Source organism: Cryptomeria japonica, chromosome 10 (assembly GCF_030272615.1).
Source record: "Cryptomeria japonica chromosome 10, Sugi_1.0, whole genome shotgun sequence".
Lineage (NCBI taxonomy): Eukaryota > Viridiplantae > Streptophyta > Pinopsida > Cupressales > Cupressaceae > Cryptomeria > Cryptomeria japonica.
The window spans coordinates 99530550-99551914 of NC_081414.1; the positions used below are offsets into that span (position 1 = coordinate 99530550).

At 38.3% G+C, this 21365-nt stretch overlaps 1 protein-coding gene across 1 annotated transcript in view; it reads left to right on the forward strand.

The window, feature by feature from the left end:
- Positions 1-21365, forward strand: part of LOC131060668 (ATP-dependent Clp protease proteolytic subunit-related protein 1, chloroplastic) — a 61545-nt gene that overhangs the window by 31267 nt on the left and 8913 nt on the right. The window contains exons 3-5 of the mRNA XM_057993989.2: positions 3220-3411; positions 3576-3680; positions 3837-3899. Coding sequence (XP_057849972.2) covers positions 3220-3411; positions 3576-3680; positions 3837-3899 — 360 coding nt within the window. The remainder of the gene's footprint in view (positions 1-3219; positions 3412-3575; positions 3681-3836; positions 3900-21365) is intronic.

Below are 21365 nucleotides of genomic sequence, written 5' to 3' on the forward strand. Positions count from 1 at the left end.
TTGAATGTAAACAACAGTACTAGAGGCTTCAACCCAGAAGGAGGTATGAAGGTTTTGGTCATGCATCATAGCTTTGGCTACTTCTACAATAGTTCTATTTTTCCTTTCTTTTACCCCATTTTGTTGAGGGTTGTAAGGAACAGTGAACTCCCTCTTAATCCCAGCATTATTACAAATGTCTTTGAAGTTATTAGAAATGTATTCCCCCCCATTATCTGACCTTAGGGTTTTTGATTCTTTTGCCTGACATATTCTCTACTAGAGCTTTGAGTTCCTTAAATCTTATAAGGACTTCATTAGACTCTTTACATTTTAGAAAATACATCCATGATTTCCTAGAGTAGTCATCTACAAAAATAACATAGTACAAAAATCCTCCTAAAGAGGTTACTGTCATAGGTCCACATAAATCTGTATGAATGAGTTCTAATACTTTTTTTAGATTTACTTTCACTACTATGAAAGGTGCCCTTTGTGTTCTTTCCTCAGGCACACCCTTTGCAAGTTCTTTCATGATCTTGTTTTAGTTTAGGTAATCTAGTCACAATATTCTCTATTGAAGGCAACGCCCGAAAGTGAAGATGCCCTAATCTTCTATGCCATATCTCACTTGCAATAGAAGATTCATGAATTAAGGCTTGAGAAGGAGGAGTGTAAAGTTTGTATAGGCATCTATGTCAAACTCCTATGGTGTGAGCTTTCTTTATATTTGAGTTCTTAGGCCATGCTAGAAATTTACCATCCATGAAAGTAATTCGGTATCCTTTGTCTTCAAGGGCTGAAATGGAAACCAAATTTCGTTTGGTACCCTACACAAACAATACGTCTGTCAGTTGAAGAGAGATGCCTGATTTTAGTTGAATAGTGTAGGTTCCGATTCTTTTCATAGGGTAGTTGGAATCATCTCCAATGGTGACTTCTTCATCTGAATTTTCCTCTAGGCTATCAGGATGTTCTCTGAGTCCTGTTATATTTCAGGATGCTCCACTGTCTATGACCCAAGTATTAAGGCTGGTAGATACTTGGCTTGATAGGGCTGAATAGAATACAAGTCTTTCAGAGTTCTTATTTGAGCTTGTTTTACTAACTTTTGCTAGGGAGATTTGAGGCTTAGGCCTATCCGGACACTTCATTGCAAGGTGACCATATCTGTCACACCTAAAGCATTGTACTTTAGACATGTCCCTTTTTCTCTTGAATGAGCATTTTCCATGGGAGTCCTTTCCTTTCTTCCGTTTGAAGTTGCCTTTCTTCCCTTTCTTATGAGAATTAGAATTTAAGACTTGAATCTCTTCATTTGAGATGTTTAATCCAATTTCTCTAGTTATCAGCCTTGACTCTTCTTGAATGCATTCGGTTTTTAAACGATCAAACTTAGGAAGTTTAGATCGAGCACTTATCCCTTGTATGAATGCTTCCCAAGATGTAGGGAGTGCATTGAGAGCCAGCATTGTTAACTCCTTGCTATGAATTTTTTGTCCAATGATGGATAGCTGATCTCTTAACTCTGTTATCCTCATGAAGTAAGACGTGATGGTTTCTCCCTTGTTCATCTTGACATGGTGGAGTTGGTGTTTTAGAGCAAGAGCCCTGCTAGTATTATTTATTTCGTACATGTTCTCTAGAGTTGTGAACATTTGATATGCTGTATATAGTTTGGATATGATTGGAACTATGTGATCCTTCACTGCATCCACTAGTATCTTCATAGCCTCCTTGTTGTTCTTCGTCCATAGAAGTTTCTCATCATCTTCATCAGGTATAGGTATTGCCTTCTCCACGAATGTGTTAAAATCATGTTCTCTTAGTGCAAGCATGATTCTAAATTTCCAAGATACAAAATTTGCAGCTCCTTCAAGTCGGTCCTCAACTCTAACACCATTCACCATTTTGCTTAATATGAAAATCTAGAGAATTTAATGGTGGTTAGTTTGCCTTTCTTTATCAATCTAATCGGATCTTCCTTATGCTAGCTCTGATACCATGTTAGAGTTTGATCAGATTTAGAGGTTATAGTATTTTTAAATTTTTATAAATAATATGTTGATCACAATGTCTATAATTTTTTCTTGGATATATATTAATATCAATGTAATATGAATATATATCAATCTGCAGAATTCTTAATATCAATATTAATAAGGAGATGCTTCAATACAATGAGATTGCAATGCAGATCAGAACTGTATATATAATGCTGCCGATATATTCTTGATCCAACGATTCCAATATATATATATATATATATATATTGCTGAGAGTTGTTTAGCACTTATTGATTTCGGTACCTCTCGATTTCGGTACCTCCCAAGTCATATCGGATCGAATATAAATATTAATGAGTGGAGACATGTCTCTATGCGGACATAGTCCACGTAGAGACATGTCTCTACGTAGACATGTCTGTCCACTGAACACAAGTAATGTTAATCAACGTGTGTTGGCTGTTAATTATCATCGATACTAATATCGATTCATATTATAATTTTAACCAAGGTCGATACTCATTATCGAACCATAATGACATCAATGCAACATTAATATATATGATATTGGTATCATAGTATGCTATCATTGATAGCATAGTATGATATTGATATCAGCAATGTGGATATCGATACTCAATATCGATGTATGTCTAAATTAATATCAACAATGTGATTAGTATTAACAGCATGATTAACATTAATGATATGAACAAAATTAACAGCATGATTAATATCAGTAGCATGATTAATAATAGTTATATTTCAATCATGTATATGATAACCAATAATCATAGCAGAATACAGAAGAAGGATAGAGATCAAATGCTCAAGGATGGTAGGCCACTTATGCATTTGATTTCATCGATAGGAATAATCCAATCGAAGCTACAATTCATTAACACCTCATGCTATTGCCTATAGTTCTATTTCCCAGTTCCATTGACCTACACTTTGGTCATTTGTTAACATTAATATAATTTCTTTCTTTTAAATTTTCATGTATTCTATGTCATTAGCTTAAAGCTGTTAAATCAATGTTTAACATCTTGTTCCTTGAATAGCAGCTATTTTTATTAGTTTTTAACATTTTACTGATTTTGTTTGATCTAACATGTTTGCTATGATTGCATTTTAACTTGATGCATTTCATTGTTTCAATTTATTATATGTATTTGTATGGATAAGTTGATATGTTCTCTTTCACAAAAAGGTCTTTATGTTTGATTTACAGGAATCCTTATCAAGTTCAAGTTATTACAACAGTTATAATGGTTTGCTTAGTAAAAAGTATTCGAAGAATCCTGAAGTTAGTATGAGGGCTGGTACGACACTAGCCTCTGGAGGATTTAGGAAACCCAGGAGTCCACCACCAGATTTGCCTTCTCTGCTTTTAGATAATCGAATTATTTACCTAAACGTGCCTGTAAGTGTGACTGATATGAAAAGTGTATCAATGGTTTTAAGCATTATTGTTAGTTAATGAGCTTACCCTTTAATTATTGTGTAAAGCTAAGTAAATTGTTGGTAGATTATGGTTGATCAAGGAAGTAATAGTTCTTGCGTACTCATCTCCTCTCTTCTGCCCAGCTATATGCTGAAATAACAGAACTCGTTTTGGCTCAACTTATTTGGTTGGACTTTGATAATCCTGAAAAACCTGTTTTCTTGTACATAGACTCTACGGGAACACAGGTCAGTCATGTAATTTTGTCTGAAGAGAAAATGACTTATATTCTGACATTTTATAGAGGATCATTTCATTCAAACTGCAAATTTAATCTGATTTAAGCTGGCAAACATTGTTTTTCTTTTTCTTTGTTAATTTGTCACTGCAATTATTTATTGCAGAATGAAGAGGGCGAGGCTGTTTCATTGGAATATGATGCATACGCCATTGGAGATATGTTAAATGTAAGCAAGAAGATAATTTAAATATTAAGTGAATTTGAGCTATAAAATAAAATACTTAAACAGTGAAATGTAGCTTTGTGGTGGATCCATTTTTCTCTGGAGCTACTTTGGAAAATAGTTTATCTATCCCATTTAAATACAGAAAGAAGCAGATCTTCAAAATAAAATTCTCTCAAACAATAAAATGAATCCTTTTTCCTCCATGTGCTTTGAAATTTTGAATAATATTTTATCTATCCCCTTATTGCTTCTTCTCTTCAGCACCTTAAATTGGCACCCCTAGTACTTGAACATTAGACCTGTCTGTCAGGGAACTTCTCAGTTTCCGTGCATTAGAGATAAAATGCATTTGTTTAGGTTTCTGTTTTTTATTTTCTTCAAATTTTATAGTAGAAGACTATCAAATATTAGATTCATCGTCACCTATGTTATATGTTACTGTCATGGGACTCTCTAGATACCAAAATAGCAGAAATGACTAGAATATCAATGTTCTTTATTTGAGGCTGGAGTGATGATAAACATTTTAGAGTGTGATCGGTCAAAGATGATTTAATTCTGTAACTTGGTTCCTTAGATTTTTTGATTGTCTTAATTTATTTGTGAATTCATTTATTCATTACTTGGGAGCCTATAAACTTATATTTCTTGAAAGCCTGTAAATGTATTTTTCTTGAAATATAATACTCCAATGCAGCTTATCTTTTTTATTTCATGTGTAAGAATAGTTCTATATTGCATAATGAAATTGATAGGGACGGTCATAGCTGTTTCATTATGCTATTAAATGATCAGAGCAGATGAAAGGGAATAGCCAAAGTGTTGAATATCTGAAATATGAAAGTAGAGCCTCGTTGAGGAGGCAAACTCTAGACACAAATAACCTAACAATAGAACTCATCAATTGGTCTTTCATAATAAAGACCTTTCTATATGTAAACTTAATTAGGTTGGGGCAACCCTGCGAGTCCTAATTAGGTTGACAAAACTTGAACTGCTAGAAAAGGGTCATAGCACAGTTTAATTATCATAACATCAAGAAACAGATGGTAGACATGAAGATATTGGAAGAATAATACTTGAGAATGAGAAAGAAACTCATGGATGTAAATGCCAGTCTTGAAAAATGGGATGAGATGATCAAAAGGTTGCAGTTTTAAGGTACTCTCCCTCGAGCTATGATTCACTCCCTCTCTCCCCAATTTCAATTCTCACCTCCTCACACTAGGGTTGTCCTTCCACTACCCTAGTGCCAAAGTTGCCTACTACACCCAGTATTGGTGACCCAACACTAATGTGTTTGCAAAGGTCAAATGAAGCAGATGGTAGTTCAGATTGAATAGTTGGTGAATGAAAGGACAAGATTGATAAACCAAAATGGCATTTTGCAAGTAGAAAGTTGTCCTTGAAGGAGCATTTTAAAGATGCCATGTTAGAGCTACCTATGCCCAGATGAGGGGAAATTGAGAAGTTGCCACTTCTTTGTGGTACACGTTAAAGAAAGGAAGGTCTTGAGTAAAGAAACCGTTGTCATTTTAAGACACCTTTGGTCCATCAGTGAGAACTGATCAAAGATATGTTCCATGGACCAGCGTTGCCCCAGTTGATCAAGGACAAAACCAATGGAATCATGAAATGTTCAGTGTTGTCTTGTTAGGAGGTGGGTTCCAAGCCTTTTCCTTCTTGACCCCGAAATCTTGGAATTCCCAGTTCCCAAGTCTTTTCCTTCTTGACCCCGAAATCTTGGAATTCCCAATTCCCAAGTCTTTTCCTTCTTGAACTTGAAATATTGGAATCTTGGAATTCCCAGGTTCCAAGCCTTTTTCCTCCTTGAACCGAGAATCCCGAAATCCCGGAATTCCCAGTTCCCAACTTGGAATCCCCAGGTCCCAAGTCTTTTCCTTATTGAACCTGAAATTTCGAAATCCTAGAATTCCCAATTCCCAAGCCTTTTCCTTTTTGAACTCGGAATCCCGAAATCCCCAGTTCCCAAGCCTTTTCCTTCTTGAACCCGAAATCTTGGAATCTTGGAATCCCCAAGTTCTTAGCCTTTTTCCTCCTTGAATCCAGAATCTTGAAATCTCGGAATTCCCAGTTCTCAAGCCTTTTCCTTCTTGACCCTAGAATCTCGGAATCCTAGGCCCCAAGCCTTTTCCTTCTTGAACTCGGAATCCCGAAATTCCTAGTTCCCAAGCCTTTTCCTTCTTAAACTTGGAATTTCAGAATTTCGAAATTCCTAGGTTCCAAGCCTTTTTCCTCCTTGAACCCGAAATCCCGAAACCTTGGAATTCCCAGTTCCCAAGCCTTTTCCTTGTTGAACCCGAAATCCCAAAATCTTGGAATTCTTAGTTCCCAAGCCTTTTCCTTCTTGAACCTGGAATCTCAGAACCCCCAAGTTCCAAGCCTTTTCCTCCTTGGCCTCGGAATCCCGGAACCCTTGAGTTCCAAGCTTTTTCCCTCCGGACCTTGGAATCCTGGAACCCGCAGGTTCCAAGACTTTTTTCTTCTAGACCCCAGAATTTCGGAACGTCCAGGTTCCAAGCTTTTTCCTTCTTGACCTCGGAATCTCAAAATCCCCAACTTTCCCACTCCTCTCCCCTTGTGGCAGGGCTTGATGTCCGACATCTGATGACTTGCGACACTTTCGGATGATGTGATCAACACTCAAGGTTGTTAATGCTCCACCAACCTCTGCGACTTGGCTACTATCATTCATGGAGCTACAAGGGCACATTTAATGCTTTTTGTAGGATTGCCATCAAGTGGAGTACAAGGCCATGCTTATTTATTGTTACTTGATGGTCTTCATGTCAGGTTTGCATGCTTTGACTTTGGAATGTGTTGGTGTGTTTTATGCACAATCGCACACAGAATAAAATACCAAGGTATCTTATCCACACTTGAACAAAGTCTCTCAAATGCTATGTTTCACGATTAAATGAGACAACTCCAAGGTTACATAATGTCAGGTCTTGACTCGTGGATAAACTCAATGGTTTGATGTGATATTGGTGGAATCACAAGGGGACTTACGTTGCACATGAATGCTTGAACAATTAGACATTGCGGGAACGTGGGATTAACTAATCTAACAAAGAAAGATCAAAAGGAAAGGGTTTATAGAGTTCTATTCTAAAGCCTAGAGTGCAAGAAAAGGATGCATGATTCAATGGAATCCTACTAGGCAAGGTCTCACCATAAAGTCGAACAATTTGACACGAGCTTAGTGCAATCATCTAAGGTGTATGCCAAAGATTTTCAAATCATTACCATCAAACATTGATACCATTCAAGTTAATGCATAACAATGGACGTATAACAATTGAAGTTAAGTTCATAAAATTCCAATTGACCACGCAAGGCACACTTACAATCAACAAGGGGCTAGTGGTATGGACTCAATGGATTCCACACAAATGCATTCAACAAATTCTTTCATTCAAGCTATAAGATACTTGAAAGCAAATTCTAATCTAATTTGGAGGCAATGAGAACCACAAATGCATGCAACACTTAACAAAAATCACCATCAATGGAACAATGATTTGTATTCAAATTTGCAGCATATAATTGACAATTCTCAAAAATCTCTCCCTTACAAATGAGAGGTAATGGGGTATATATAGAGGTCTCATTACAATGAATGGCTCAGATTGATTTAAGATCAATGGCCAAGATCGAAAGGTAGAAACCCTAATTAGGGTTTGTTACAACCACCATTACATTGGCCAATGAGAGATGAGGGTAGGTAAAATAATATTTGATGTAGTGCCATGTGTCACTTGCTCCATCCTTGAATGAATGCTGACTTGGTACCCTTTGATTGAACGAATGGCGACTGGGATGCCACCTCAGCCTGCATGTAGATTTGATCAATTTGCCTTGAACATTCTTCATGATGCTTGGAATTCCTTATGATATTTAGCATTTCATTCTTATGTTAGGGAATTCTATTAACTGTTCCCTCCTTATGTTTGGAAAATTTTCCCAATCTTGGAATCTTGAAATATTTCCTTCCCTGGCGCTCTTTGATACTGAAATCCCTTGATGTAGTTCCTGATTTCTTGATGTGAAATCCTTTTGTGCTCATGTCTTGAACTTGCTTACCTTCATTTGTTCATCATCAAGGTGAAGTCTTCTTCATGATTGATCTAGTCCTCATCTTCGCCTTCTGGAATCTTTGTCCCGAAATCCTCATCCAATCCTTGAAGTGTCGATCTTCCTTATCCGCATTATTTGAGTTCCCTTGCAATATGCATCCTCCTTCACCTCAAGCCTTGATCATCATGCTTCAATATGTTGGTGAATATAAGTGATATAAAAATCTTTTGAATTCCTTAGAAGATAGCACTGTTCCTGTGTAGTTGTTGAATTTGGCGAAACAAGAATTGGTTTAAATTCCACTTTTGCTATTTCTGTCTCCAGAGTTCATAGGATTAGCTTAAGATTAGAATTATCTTCCTAAACCCTCACCCTTTTTTCCTTTTTCCAAGTCTTAGTAGAAGTAGGATTGAAAAACACTTATTGCAAAATCATTCCAAAAGAGAAAGTTACAAGTGTTGACAATCAGCAGACCCTTAGATTGATTTACTCAAACAATTATGTAAGTCCCCCTTGAGATTACTAGCGAATCACAACGAACCAACTATACCATCCGTACGCATTTGGGAACCTTGGAGTCGTATTTGTGATCACACAATTCAACTGTTTAGCACAAAGAAGATTTCAATCAAAAGAGAGTAGGATATCTCGGGATATTTTATTTTGTGTTGAATGTGCATAAAAACACAACCAATAGGTAGTTATCACATACCAAAGCATAAGACATTTTAAACTTGGTAATAACGTGTTATAAAATCTTGATTACCATCTGAGTTGTAGAATTATTCAAGGCTTGAACTTTTATCCATCGAGTTGATGAATTTAGCATGATTACTTAGTAGTCGAATTTCGATTGTGCAAACATATGAGTTTCAATAACTGGCTAGAGAGGCATTGTTGGGCTATTTTCATGGTGAGCTGCAACTTGAGAGGTATGAAATTGTGTACTTGTATATCTATGTCTTTGAAATACAATGTGAATATTACCTAGTCTATGACATTGATATGTAGTGGAGTTACTTGAACCATGCCCAATACCAAATTTGTTATGAAATTCCTTTAATCACTCTGCTTCCTCTCATTTGTCAGGAATCTCAAATAGATCCCTTTATGATTTCTCCTATCTAGAGTGCTTTATTTGATTGTGAAGGTAGCACACTTCATCCACAAAGCTCTCTTCTTTGTTGATTTCATATGGCGAGGACACCTTTGATTTGACAAGTAGGACACAATGTCGCTGTGGCAAACATTTGTCCCAATTATTTGTAGTGATATTATAGCATATTCATGGCATATTACGCGAGGATTGATTTAGACTATGCTTTTGCTCGATCGTTGGCCTTTGACTATTTTCATTGGTTGAATCTTAAGATCAAACTATTGCAACATGCGTACCCATTTCTCCCTCCTTTCTCCTAGATTGTTGTGTTAGTGTATCTTTTATTGGTAGGTTAAGCATAATGGATAATGTTTTACTACGTAATGTGTAGTGTGTAAACTTATTGGTAGCTCTTACCAAAGCAAATGCTTATTTATCAATCATAGAACTGACAAACTCTTAAAGTCTTTGATCACCAACTTCCTCTTTTTGGTGTCAATGCAACTACCATTGAATGCTCAGACACAAGGGAGTAGACATAAAAAGGTTGCATGTAGTCTGGTTTGATAAATACAGGGGCATTAGCAATAGTCCTTTTCATTGTCTGAAAGGCATTCTCTACAATAGGGATACATTCTATTTTGACATCTTTTTTCAACATAGCATTCAAAGTTCTCACTATTTTTGGGATATAAACTTCTTTACGAAATCAATTTTCTCGAACAATGATTATAACTCCTTTTTTCTTTGGGAGAGGGATCTTCAAGATAAATTCAACTCTTTCAAGGTCAATAGATATTCCACAATCTAAGATGACATGATGAATTAATTTACCTTTTGTAACCCCAAATATACATTTATTTTGGTTTAGGAAGATTCCATGTTTCCAACATCTTTCCATTACTATCCTTAGGTCTTCACTATGGTGACTTCTATCTTTTGAGAGCAGTGCAATTGTCCAAGTAAATGATAATGCATTTACCCACCAACTTCTTGAGTGCAATATCCATAGCCCTCTGAAATGCTTGTACCTACATTAATTAACCCAAACAACATCCTTTACTAAGCAAATGTTGTCATTTTTGTTGTAAAAGTAGTTTTGAGTCAATCACGAAGATTAAATATAGTGAAATCTATGATTTTGCAAATGGTGTTTGCTAGAAATGAATATAGTTTTTCTTTATTTGTAAAATGAATTGGAGGTTACTGATACTGAAATTGGTATATTTGAAAGGAAATAACTCCTTTTCTATATGGAAACTTGTTGACGTGTTTGGGATCGCATTGCTGTAAACTCCATACGGCCAACACAAAATAGAATAACCAGTTGAGTATCCTATCCTCTCTTGAGATAAGGAAATCCCTAGTGGTGTTTTTTTACGTTTGATCAAAGGGGATAACCTCAAGGTTTCGTTTGTCAGGTCTTGACTGTGGGATTTCTCAGTGGTTTGGTGTGTTTAGGTTGGGAACACAAGGGGGACTTACGGTGAGATGGGCTATTTATAGATAAGTTCCCTGGAATCTTTAATGATCTTTCTTATCAAATGATTTCAGTTGAGTTGATACTGTCTTCAATGGGACTGCAAATTCTCTTGATTAAAAAAAGGGAAAAAAGGAGGGAAGGATGGGAGAGAGAGATACATGAAACGTAAATTCTAACTAAGATAGCAGATTCAGGAAACAGACGGACACCTCCAAATAACTAGACTAAGCATCACCAACTACTTAAGCACAATGTTCGCCTAAATCTAGTGCAATCTTCAAAGGAAAACAAGATTTTCACGTTATCAACTACAACATTAGAACTTTTACATTCATAGTGAGTATTCAATAACCAAATGAAGCATGAAAGGTTCAGATTAACCATGCAAAGAGAAAGGCAATCAGCCATTCCCCAATGGTGTGAACTGCGAGGATTCTATCAGATGTTTGTTTGAAAATGCTATATAAAGGAAATAAACATAACTGAAAAATTTCTATACTAGTGAAGGAGACCATGCACTCACAAGGAAATTTGGAAACAATCTTAACTTTGCATTAAATCCTGTAAATTTCACCAGAGCTTTTGCAACAATTCAAGAACTTATTCTAAAATAAGGGAAACCAGTCCCCTTTAAATAGGCTCCAAAATTGGATGAATGTCCCAGATCTAATCTAAACAAGTGGCTCAGATTCATCCATAAAACATGGCTGCCCATACCCATAAATGGGAGGCAAATATCAACAACCACCCCAAAATGAGTAATAACTACCCAAAAAGGATAATTAAAACTTATCCAAAATTATCCAGAAAGGTGCATTCATAAAGTTTTACATCTTAGTTGACTTGAAAGTCAAATATGACCCTTTTGGCCAAAAGTGCATTTTTCAAAATTTAAAAAGGAAAAAAAAGTGCATTTTTAGGAAAACACTTTTTCTTTTCCAGTTTCAAATCCTTTTATCAAAAATTGACTTTCTTCAAGCAAATATTCCCGCCAGGGATGTCGACTTGCTGCACATTCCTCACGAACATACTCCTGGAACCTAATACATAATTTGAAAAGCAGATTGAATGGAGGCATAGGAGGATGGCGAATTTTATATTGGATGCCTTCGAGGTATTGGTCTACTTGCTTCAGACCATCTTGCCAACTGGAACGATTACGCTCGAAGCACAACATGTCCGAGTGGAATTGACCGGCGAAGCCTAGGTCCTTAATGGAATAAGTGATCTTATTTGTTCCCAATCTTTCCTCCCAGTCCGGCGGTATCACTTCATTAGATTGGTCATTTACCCATCCCGAAACCATTGATCGAAGGATTATCTTGCCAAGTTCCTGCATGGTTTTCAGAATTACCTCTCATGCATTGTATTTTCTATTGATGATTTCCTTCGCATCATTCTTCATGCTGATAGTCCAGTACCATTCCTTAAGAGTGCTGATGTTATGAGGATCTAGGATGGTGGGTAATGTGGGAATCTGTGCATGGGTCCAGAAAAGAGCGTTCATGAGGGGAAGAGTAGTGGCAGCCACTTCCTGGATGTGGAGGGATTCCCTCTTTACCTCTAATAACTTAACCAAAGTGGTTTCTCGGTGGTGAGCCATTTCCTTCACTTCTTCAAGGATTCGTTCTCCCCTTTTTCTGATGCCTTGTATCCATTCCTTGACAGCCCTCGCGGTGTCCCGTACTCCTTCAAATTCTGTTGTGGTCCTTTGTGCCAATGCTGTCGGGGGAATGTGGGATTCGGAGGCATTGTGTAATGGTCTCAGGAATTGATCGATGTACCCTTCGGCTTGCTCAGCACGAGCCCGATACATATCCTTCTCAGCTGTTACCTCTTCAAGTTGCCTGAGTATGTTCTGCACTGAATCCTTGAATTCTTCTTTTTCTTGCTCCTTAGTGGCTCGTCCAATGGGGACAGTCGTGATGCTATAATCTGCCAGTGTGATCTGATCTACTGGCTTATCTGCAGGAGGGGTGGCAATGTGAAGGGTGCGGTTCCTTTGCTCATCTTTAGTCATTCTGGAATATGCCTTGGGCTTTTTCTTCCCCTTAGCTTTAGCTTGGTCTATGCGTGAGAATATGTCCTCGAGGTCGATAGGTGGTTTGGTGGCGGCCTTGCGCTGGGCTCTGACAATTAACCATTCTTGAGGCATTGTTTGGGCTGATGATATGGTTAAGTTTGCATTCTGTTCTTTGAGGTTTTCAGCCGACTCATCACAGATTTGCAGCTATTTTGTTATCGGAGGGGTGGGGGAGGTGCCAAGTTCCTTACTTGCAGCTAAACTTTCTCCCATTCCACTGACAGTTGTTTGGCGCCTTCGTGTGATGGTTGCTCTTCAGTCCTTTCGAGCTCGCGGGTCTCCTCTGTCTTTTGCTCTCCTTCAATGGTAGAGTCATCTTTGGTCGTATTGTGGAGCAGCAGCTCATGGCGACTCTGTTGCGTGGGTTCATGCACTTCGATCCCTTGAATGGATGGCTCCATTGGGTTACCCGGTTGGGTTGATTCAATGGCTCTTAGCTCAGCTTCTAGCATGTCGGGCGCGGGAGGATCATCGGCTCCAAACGCATCAATGTCACTTTGAGAAGGCGGAGCAGGTATATAATCTAATTCCACTACATCGTCGGACGAACTGGGGTCCTTTGACGATGAAGTGACCTCTGGTCTTCTTATAGGAATCTTTTCCCCCCTTGTTCTCTTGGACGTCCGAGTCCTTTTGCAAGCCTTAGCTTTCTTTCTTTTCTCGGTTTTTTTAATTTCTTCTCTGGGTGCACTGGACGTTCCCTCATCTTCGGAAGATTGAGAATCGAGGCTGCCCAATAGGTGGTAAGTGAACTGGACTCCCTCATGAATTAGCCTCTCAATCTGCTGATGTAACCATTGGTCTGTGTATCTTGCTGGGGCTGCCATGACTGCCTCAAAATTAGTGATCAGGTCCTATGACCAATCAACACCTGGCAAAAGATGCCTTACTGCCTCAAATTCTTGAACTTGAAGGCAATTCCCTAAATCTGTGAGTTGATTTGGGACCCGACGGTATTCAAAGAGCCTCATTTGCTGCACACTCAGCCTGGAATATTCACATCTCCGGACTTCTTAGTCATCACAACAATTTTTCCAATAGTCTTCAACTGATTCCTTTGCTCTGTACCACCTGCCATAGGCTCTCTTCGCCAGATTATCGTGATCGAAATATTTTCTCGGAAAATGGTCTGTAGGCCATAAGAGGCCAGCTTTGCGAGGGATTCCTCTGCTAGGGTGGGGGTCTTCAGGTGGACATCCTGGTTGCCTATGATCATGGGGAATGCGAATCCAGCCTGCTTGCTCTCTCTGAGTAAGATTCCGGCCGGACGTGACTGCCTTGTGACCTCCATAAGAACTACTTTGTTGGTTGGGTACCGTGGAAGTCGGAGAGGGGCACCATCAAAGCCTGCTATTCGGATATAGGAGAACCTTGGGAATTGGATGAACCAGGCCCCGTATCTCTTTACTAGAATTGTAGCCTGCTCTGAGAGCCTTATGTGTAATCCTCCCTGCATTAGCTTGACCAGGCGTATTGTGAAGGCATCATTGACGCGCTCATATTGGCCAACTGCATAAGCTGGGGTGCTCTTTTCTCTCTGAGCTATATCTTGGTAATGCAGTTGCGGGTAACAATCATAGACCTTTACCTGACCAGGCCCATTCCCGATTTCACCTTTCATTATCAAACTTGGCAGCGGCTAGTTCTTGGCGAACATGTAGACCAAATAAGAGGTCATAGTGAAGTATTTCTTCGTTTCAAGCTCAATCAGCTGAGTGTGGATGTTGTCGCTTATCTGGGCCCAATTAAACTTAGACTTCCCAGCGAAGACTTGCTTTGTGAAATAAAACATCCACTCTTCAAAGTAGTTGGATTTAGGAAGTCCCATAACTCGACTGAGTAATGTGACCATATCCCCATGCTCATTATGAAAATCACTTTTGGGGGTCTTTTTCACAATCTTGGCGTTCAAAAGCCTTCTCTCCTTGTACCACTCTTTGTTGATCAATGCTCTGCATTGGGCCGGATTCATATCATATGCCCCCTGTGCTTCATCTATAGTCGTGGTTGTGGGATTGTTTGGGAAGGGAATGTCAAATGCATCGCCAATGGCCTCAGGAGTGAAGTTGGCGAGAGTCATATTCTCGAGCAGCACCAATCTGGAATTTGGCTGATAATGCCAGGCAACCTCTACTACTAACTCATAGTTCTGTACTGTTGGAGGAAATCTCGCCGCCTGGGCGATGCCACTTTCCACCATCTGTCTAGGCTTGCCATATGCATTAGGGGAGAAGACCCGATTCCTGAAGTCCTGGATGTCGATATGGCCTAGGTTGGTATCACCGATATTGTCCCAGACGCTCTGAACTTTTGACTCCCTCAATCCTCCTCTTTGATACTGATACTTCATCCTTTCAACTTTGCGTGGGATATCTGATTTGGGTGCTCGCGATGTCTCGGCTACAATGGGCTTCTTTGATGATTCTATCGCCGATTTAGGCATTTATCCTGCACAGCCGGATGCGGATTACGAGGCGATACAAAAGAAATAAGGCGGGTTAGATAGAGAATACTCTAGCATTCACGGATTAATTCAAAATTTAGATTGGACATGGAGCGACATTTCTAGCTAAAAGCTTGATTGATTTAAACCAAAGTATTCATGAAGATTTTGATTGCGAATTTACACTTAACACTTTCTGGATTAATTTTTAACAGGGACAAAGCTCGATAAATTCTCCTAAGTTTGAAAATGCAATTTCTGGTTAAATCTTAGGAGCAAATTCTAGTTTTGATTGCTTTGCACAACGTTTTACAAGCGGAAAGAGATGCGAACTTCGAAAATTTAAGCATTTTAATCGGATTTCGCACACACATCTATTTGATTTATAAGCATTTCAGATGATCAAGAGAGACAAAGCGTACTTGATGAAAATGGATGGCGAGAAATTGCCGACCCTGTTGCGTAAAGACGAATGGATAGTTCTGCAAATTTCGAAGATGAACGGTTATCTCCTTAATTCGAATTTTCGCGGTTGTTGTTTGAAAGGAATTTATCATTTTAGACTAAGTGATTTTTACCTTGGGCAATTGGTAATCTGAACTCGAGTGACTGGAATGGTTTGTGCAGTGTTTTACCTTGAATGTGAATCACGCGAAATTGGCTCTGTCTCTTTTTAACCCTTACACGATCCCTTTCTTCCGCAAACTTCGGCAGTATGGAGGGGTTTTACAAATTTGAATTACGTTTTCCTTGATGAAATGCTTGAGCGCTATCACACAAACTTCGGACCTAAGCGACTTTCGGGGGGAATGGAGGATTTTTATTAACTTCGAATTCCTTACTTGCCCTACACGTTGCAGTTTTGAAGTTTTATGGCTAATTTCGGAGCTATGGCGCTGTTTTGCAAACTTAAACTGCGTTTTCTAACCCTCAGGGCGAACTTCGGACCATTGGGCGCCCCTTTGCAAGCTATACGAACTTCGGATCCCAAGGCGTCCTTCGCGATTTTCGCGTCTTTTGGCAAAACTTCGGAGTTTTCATGAACTTCGAACCATAAGCGCATTTTGGAATTTTGCGACTTTCACCCACTTAAATAGACTTCGGACCATTCCTCGTTCTTTGGGATTGTTTGGGAGTTTTTTAAATGTTTATGTTAACTAAAGCATTTTCGGACCATCTGCCCATTTTTGCAAATTTCAGAGTGTTTAACGTTTTGGTGAACTGGAGGCATTTTCGGACCACGCAGCGCCTTTTGCAACTCAAAAAAACCTCGGACCTCAAGCCCATTTTCGCAAATTTCGGAGTGTTTAACGTTTTGGCGAACTAGAGGCATTTTCGGACCACGCAGCGCCTTTTGCAACTCGAAAAAACCTCAGACCTCAAGCCCATTTTCGCAAATTTCGGAGTGTTTAACGTTTTGGCGAACTTTATCATATTTTCAGATTTCAGCCCCAGGGTCCGAAATTAGTGACTTAAGTGAATTTCGAACCATTTGGGGTCTTTTGCAAACTGAAGGTAAATTTTGAACCTTTTGCCAGTTTTGGGGATTTTTGAATTTTTTGAGGATTTTACCCCAGGGTCCAAAATTTGGCCCCCTGGGTGATTTTGGCAATCTGTTAACCTTTTGAAGTTTTAAAATTTTGGCCTCTGGGTCCGAAATTCGGCCCATAAGGCAATTTTGGCAACTTTAAGCGAAATTTCGGACCTAGACCAGTTTTCGTAATTTTAACAAATTTTGAAATTTCTCTCAATTTGGCCTGGAAGTCCAAAATATTACTCCTAGAGTGATTTTGGCGATTTAAACTTTCTCCTTGAGAAGCGTGAGCTTGGGCACTTGGGCAAGTTTTGCCAACCTTGGCATTTTGGCCAAGAAATTCGCTCCTTCACCAGTAGGCGAAAATCATCATTCATTCAATTCCCACAAACATCGCAAAGACAAACCTTATGCAATCTATCTCATCGCTCTTGTGCGAAAAACGACAACTTTGGGTCCTCGTGCGACCTTTAGACGCACTGCTCTTTGCTTGGTGGGCTTCGCCAATCTTTATCACCTTATGCCTATCCAAGGCGATTTCACAATTTTGAACATACTCTTGGCATTCGTGCCCGAGGGCTTAGACTAGCCTGATGGAATTATCGGCTCTTTCCTTTGACATCATCACTTCATGGACCAGTCGCGGACTCGCTCGAAAGGACGCGAGATGCTCTGCGCGAAACTCAAGAGGGCGAAAATGAAAGGCTCAAAAATAGGAAGGGGGACCCTATCGGCGACAGGGAGCGTGTGCAACGCACAACAAAACTATTTTCATCTCCATATCTCTGTCTTCTGCAGCTCATGAGCAGAAAATTATTTATATGGTACTTGAAGAGGCTATGCATCTAACCTGTTTTCCGTTAATTATAGAAAATAAGGTTCCAAGTGTTGATGTTTAGCAGCAGGAGATATCTTTCCCTTGACTGCTATTTTTAGCCTTTTATTATCTTACTTATCGCTTAATTACCTCTGCGATTTCTTTTCTATTTGCATTTCCTACATGTATATATATATTGAGAGTGTTAATTTACTTAACTGATATTTAATTAGTATTCAACACGTTAGTGAGGGAATGTTGATCGAATTCACTTATCCTAATCACACCCTTGTTTTGATGGGTTACTCCATTTAGAATTTGAGAGTCATGTCCCTTTGTATGGTCTAGACAGATATATTACTTGTTAATTCTAGAGCTTTAGGGTAGTAGTTTTTCGATAAAGTTTATATTGCGAATATTCACAATATCTGTGGAGGCCATGCTACGTATCCAGTCTGCTGTGTATACAATTGTATCAACCGTGAGAATATTACTCTATTTTTGCATCATCTGTGGAATTACACTCTCTTGTTATACATGTGATAGTCAGTGTATAACCTGTAGTGATTACATGTGAAGCCTGTGTAGGTTTTATGCTGAGTCATTCAAAAGTTATATGCTGCGTCATCCGAAAATCATATGCTGTGTGTAATTAAAGACTAGCAAATTGATATCAAGCAATATATTGATATACGTTGCTTCAGGTTAATTAAATCAGAGAAATTTAATTCTGTACTTCCTGCATATATAATTCTGATTCTTAAAATTAACACCAAGATTCTACCTTTTGGTTATGGTGAATTTCTGTGGCAACTTGCTTTGTTTGTTGTCATTTTTATGGTAATATTTACACTTTAATCCACTGGATACAAACGAGACTGAGATTGTCCTAGGCATGCTTAAATATGTTTAAAGAGAGTGTCTGAAGGTGTGGTATCCTACCCCGGTTTTCCACTAAATTTTTTGCCTTATCCACTCACTGTAATTTTGTCAAATAGTGTGCTTGCAAGCTGATCACTGAGTTTTTCTGATTTGTTTACTTTTGCATATTGTTTCTTGCAGGCGCCCAAGTGTAAGTTACCAAGATTCATAAATCATTCTTATCCACATTAATAGAGCAAATGAAATAACAAACTGATCTGAAACAATAATCTTAACCAGAAACTTATAAGGACATTAAAAGAACAGGAATAATATTCCAACGAACCTTGATTGCAACAGTATTCGGTTTGAAATGTACAGCATCTGAAATATGTAATTATTAGATTATGATACCTCAGCTCCAGTGCGAGTTCCAGGTCTGGAAAGTTGATAATATAACCTGATATTGATCTGCATCTAACTCTGAAAACTCCCCATAGATTGCAGCACTCATAAATTAGCCAACAACACCGAAATAAACAAGGAACTGAGAATTTGTTGCAGAAGTACAAGTGCAGATTTTTCCAAGCATTAACAGCCAGCTACAATATTCTTGAAATCCAGAATTGTCCCCAACCAATCTCCAGCTGCAACGAGTATCATGAAAACCTCAAATGACACGGCTTCTCTGAGATCTGCCTGAGTTTGCAGTTTGAAATCGAACAACAAGCATTACACCTCTATTAAGCAATTTTAATGACCCAGAACATCTAAAACTGTCCACAGGAGTACAAGGAAGAGCAGGGGCAACTTAGGAACAATTTGTTATTAAGTTTCTGAAAGTCCCAAACCACAAGATACTGATAGCTATTAACATGTCCGAATTTGATGGACTTGATAGCCATAACATGAAACCAAGTCTCAGACACGCTGCCCAGCAACACTTCAAACTCTACGCCAAGAACCAAACATCCTCTGTGAATGCCCTCATACTGAAATTAAAGTGCTATGCCTGCAACATAAACTGGAAATGTTTGTTAAATTCTTGTAATCGTTCGGTTATATTCAAAGCCAAGCACACCCTTTGCTGGAGCTACTAACTGGCTCAAACAGCTACAGGAACCATCTATTTCTGAATTCCGACTTATAACAGTTTTTTCAAACACTTGCCCAAAGCCCTAACAACCGATCTGACCAAGGTAGGAGGCTGCTGCAAGCAAAAATGCCCACAAATATGGCTCAAACCAACTCAGACTTCATTGACAAGAAACAACAGCCACCATGAACTGACTTATGCCAAGACTGAAGCTATAGCAAATTTCTTTATTCGACCTCTTGCAAGATTAACACACAAATATTATTACCAATCTCCCATATGGTATGTCCAGCGATATTCTTTTAGTATAATTTTCTCCATAGGGATCTCCAACCAAATAAAATTATAACATAATTGCTCCATTGTGAAATCTCATGCGGTACTAGAAGGAAGCCAATAATGCATATAATAAAGCACCACCATAGAAAATATATGCCGTCTCCTCTTTTAATAAACTCTCGAAATCTTCATAGAGGATGAGTTCCCTTTATTCTTGTGCTCTTGACTTTATACAGTGTGGCCCAATAAGGATTTAGCCTTAAATAAGTCGTTCATAACCATGGTTTTGAAGTTGTAGCTTCAGTCGGAATCCTAAATACCGACTCTGTAGATCAAATGTGTAAGTGGTCTATTGGCCTTACACATTTGATCAATCAATTAACCTTACTAAAACTATTCAGACTTCCTTACATTCATGTCAATTCATTTGATAAGTATTATGATAATTTTGATTATCTATTGGTGTCACATAGTTGATTATTGTTTTTATCTAAAGTTTAAACTGATTCTATCTATCAGACTATTGAATATATTGGTTTAGTTATGTATTACCATTGTATATCGGGTTAGTGAAATATCCTGATAACTATCATCAGTTTAGTTATCGATTTGGTTTATATGCATCGGACTCTCGGTGAAGAGTCGTGACTCCTTCGTGGGTCTTATATTTGTATGCATTCATTTAGATCGATAAGATAGAAAATATATATACTACAGCTCGATACAACAAGGAGTTAATACTAAGCAGCCGGTGTCTATAGCAAACCAAACATATAGCACACATAGCAGATAAGTATACACACAGCAATTGAGATTGCAGCCAGCAGATCCATTGAATACCATATATGTTCTATCAGTATGAGATACTGATCGATTAATTATGGGATGAACGTAAATAGTAGGAAGTCATGCACAGCAGTCTGTCTATATTGCAGTCAAATACAATTTTGAATTCGATGAATTTCAACAGCATATAAAGGTTTGTAATCATCAAGAGATCAATAGATGAAAAGAAGATTGATCTATTGCATTAATTGGTCTATAGAAACTATCCACCATTATAGTGATCTTTATTTGAAGGATAAGAAACACAGCAGTGATAGAACAAGTAATATCAACACATCAAACAGTCCGTGATAGAACAAGTGATACCAATACACAGTTCGTGATAACTCAGTGCTTGGCATACAGGAATAAATAATAGTTTGTGATTATTGTCAACTTGGAGTAAGTTGATAACCTACAGCACTTGGTGAACACAACAGTTCATAATTATGATGAGTCATTATCATCAACTTGTAGGAGGTCGATAATATACTGCAATTCATCATTACTAAAGATCGTGGCTATATATATATATATATAAATCCTGAAGATCGTTTATATATTGTGACAACTTGAATTCATACCTTACATAGGTTGAATTAACATCAAACTGAGATCAAAGTTAAATAAAATCTAAAATTCCCTGCTCCTTCAAATCTGATCAAAATTCAACACATGGTAGCAATAAAACAGTTATCGCGCGAAGCTTTCGCATAAGTCGTGCGAATCTCTCGCGCATACTATTGATTTTTTACATTCGTCATGAGAAGATTTCGCACCTATGCATTAGTTTTGCGTTTGTCATGCCTTACTTGCACACACGTCACGCGTAAAGCTTTGATCAA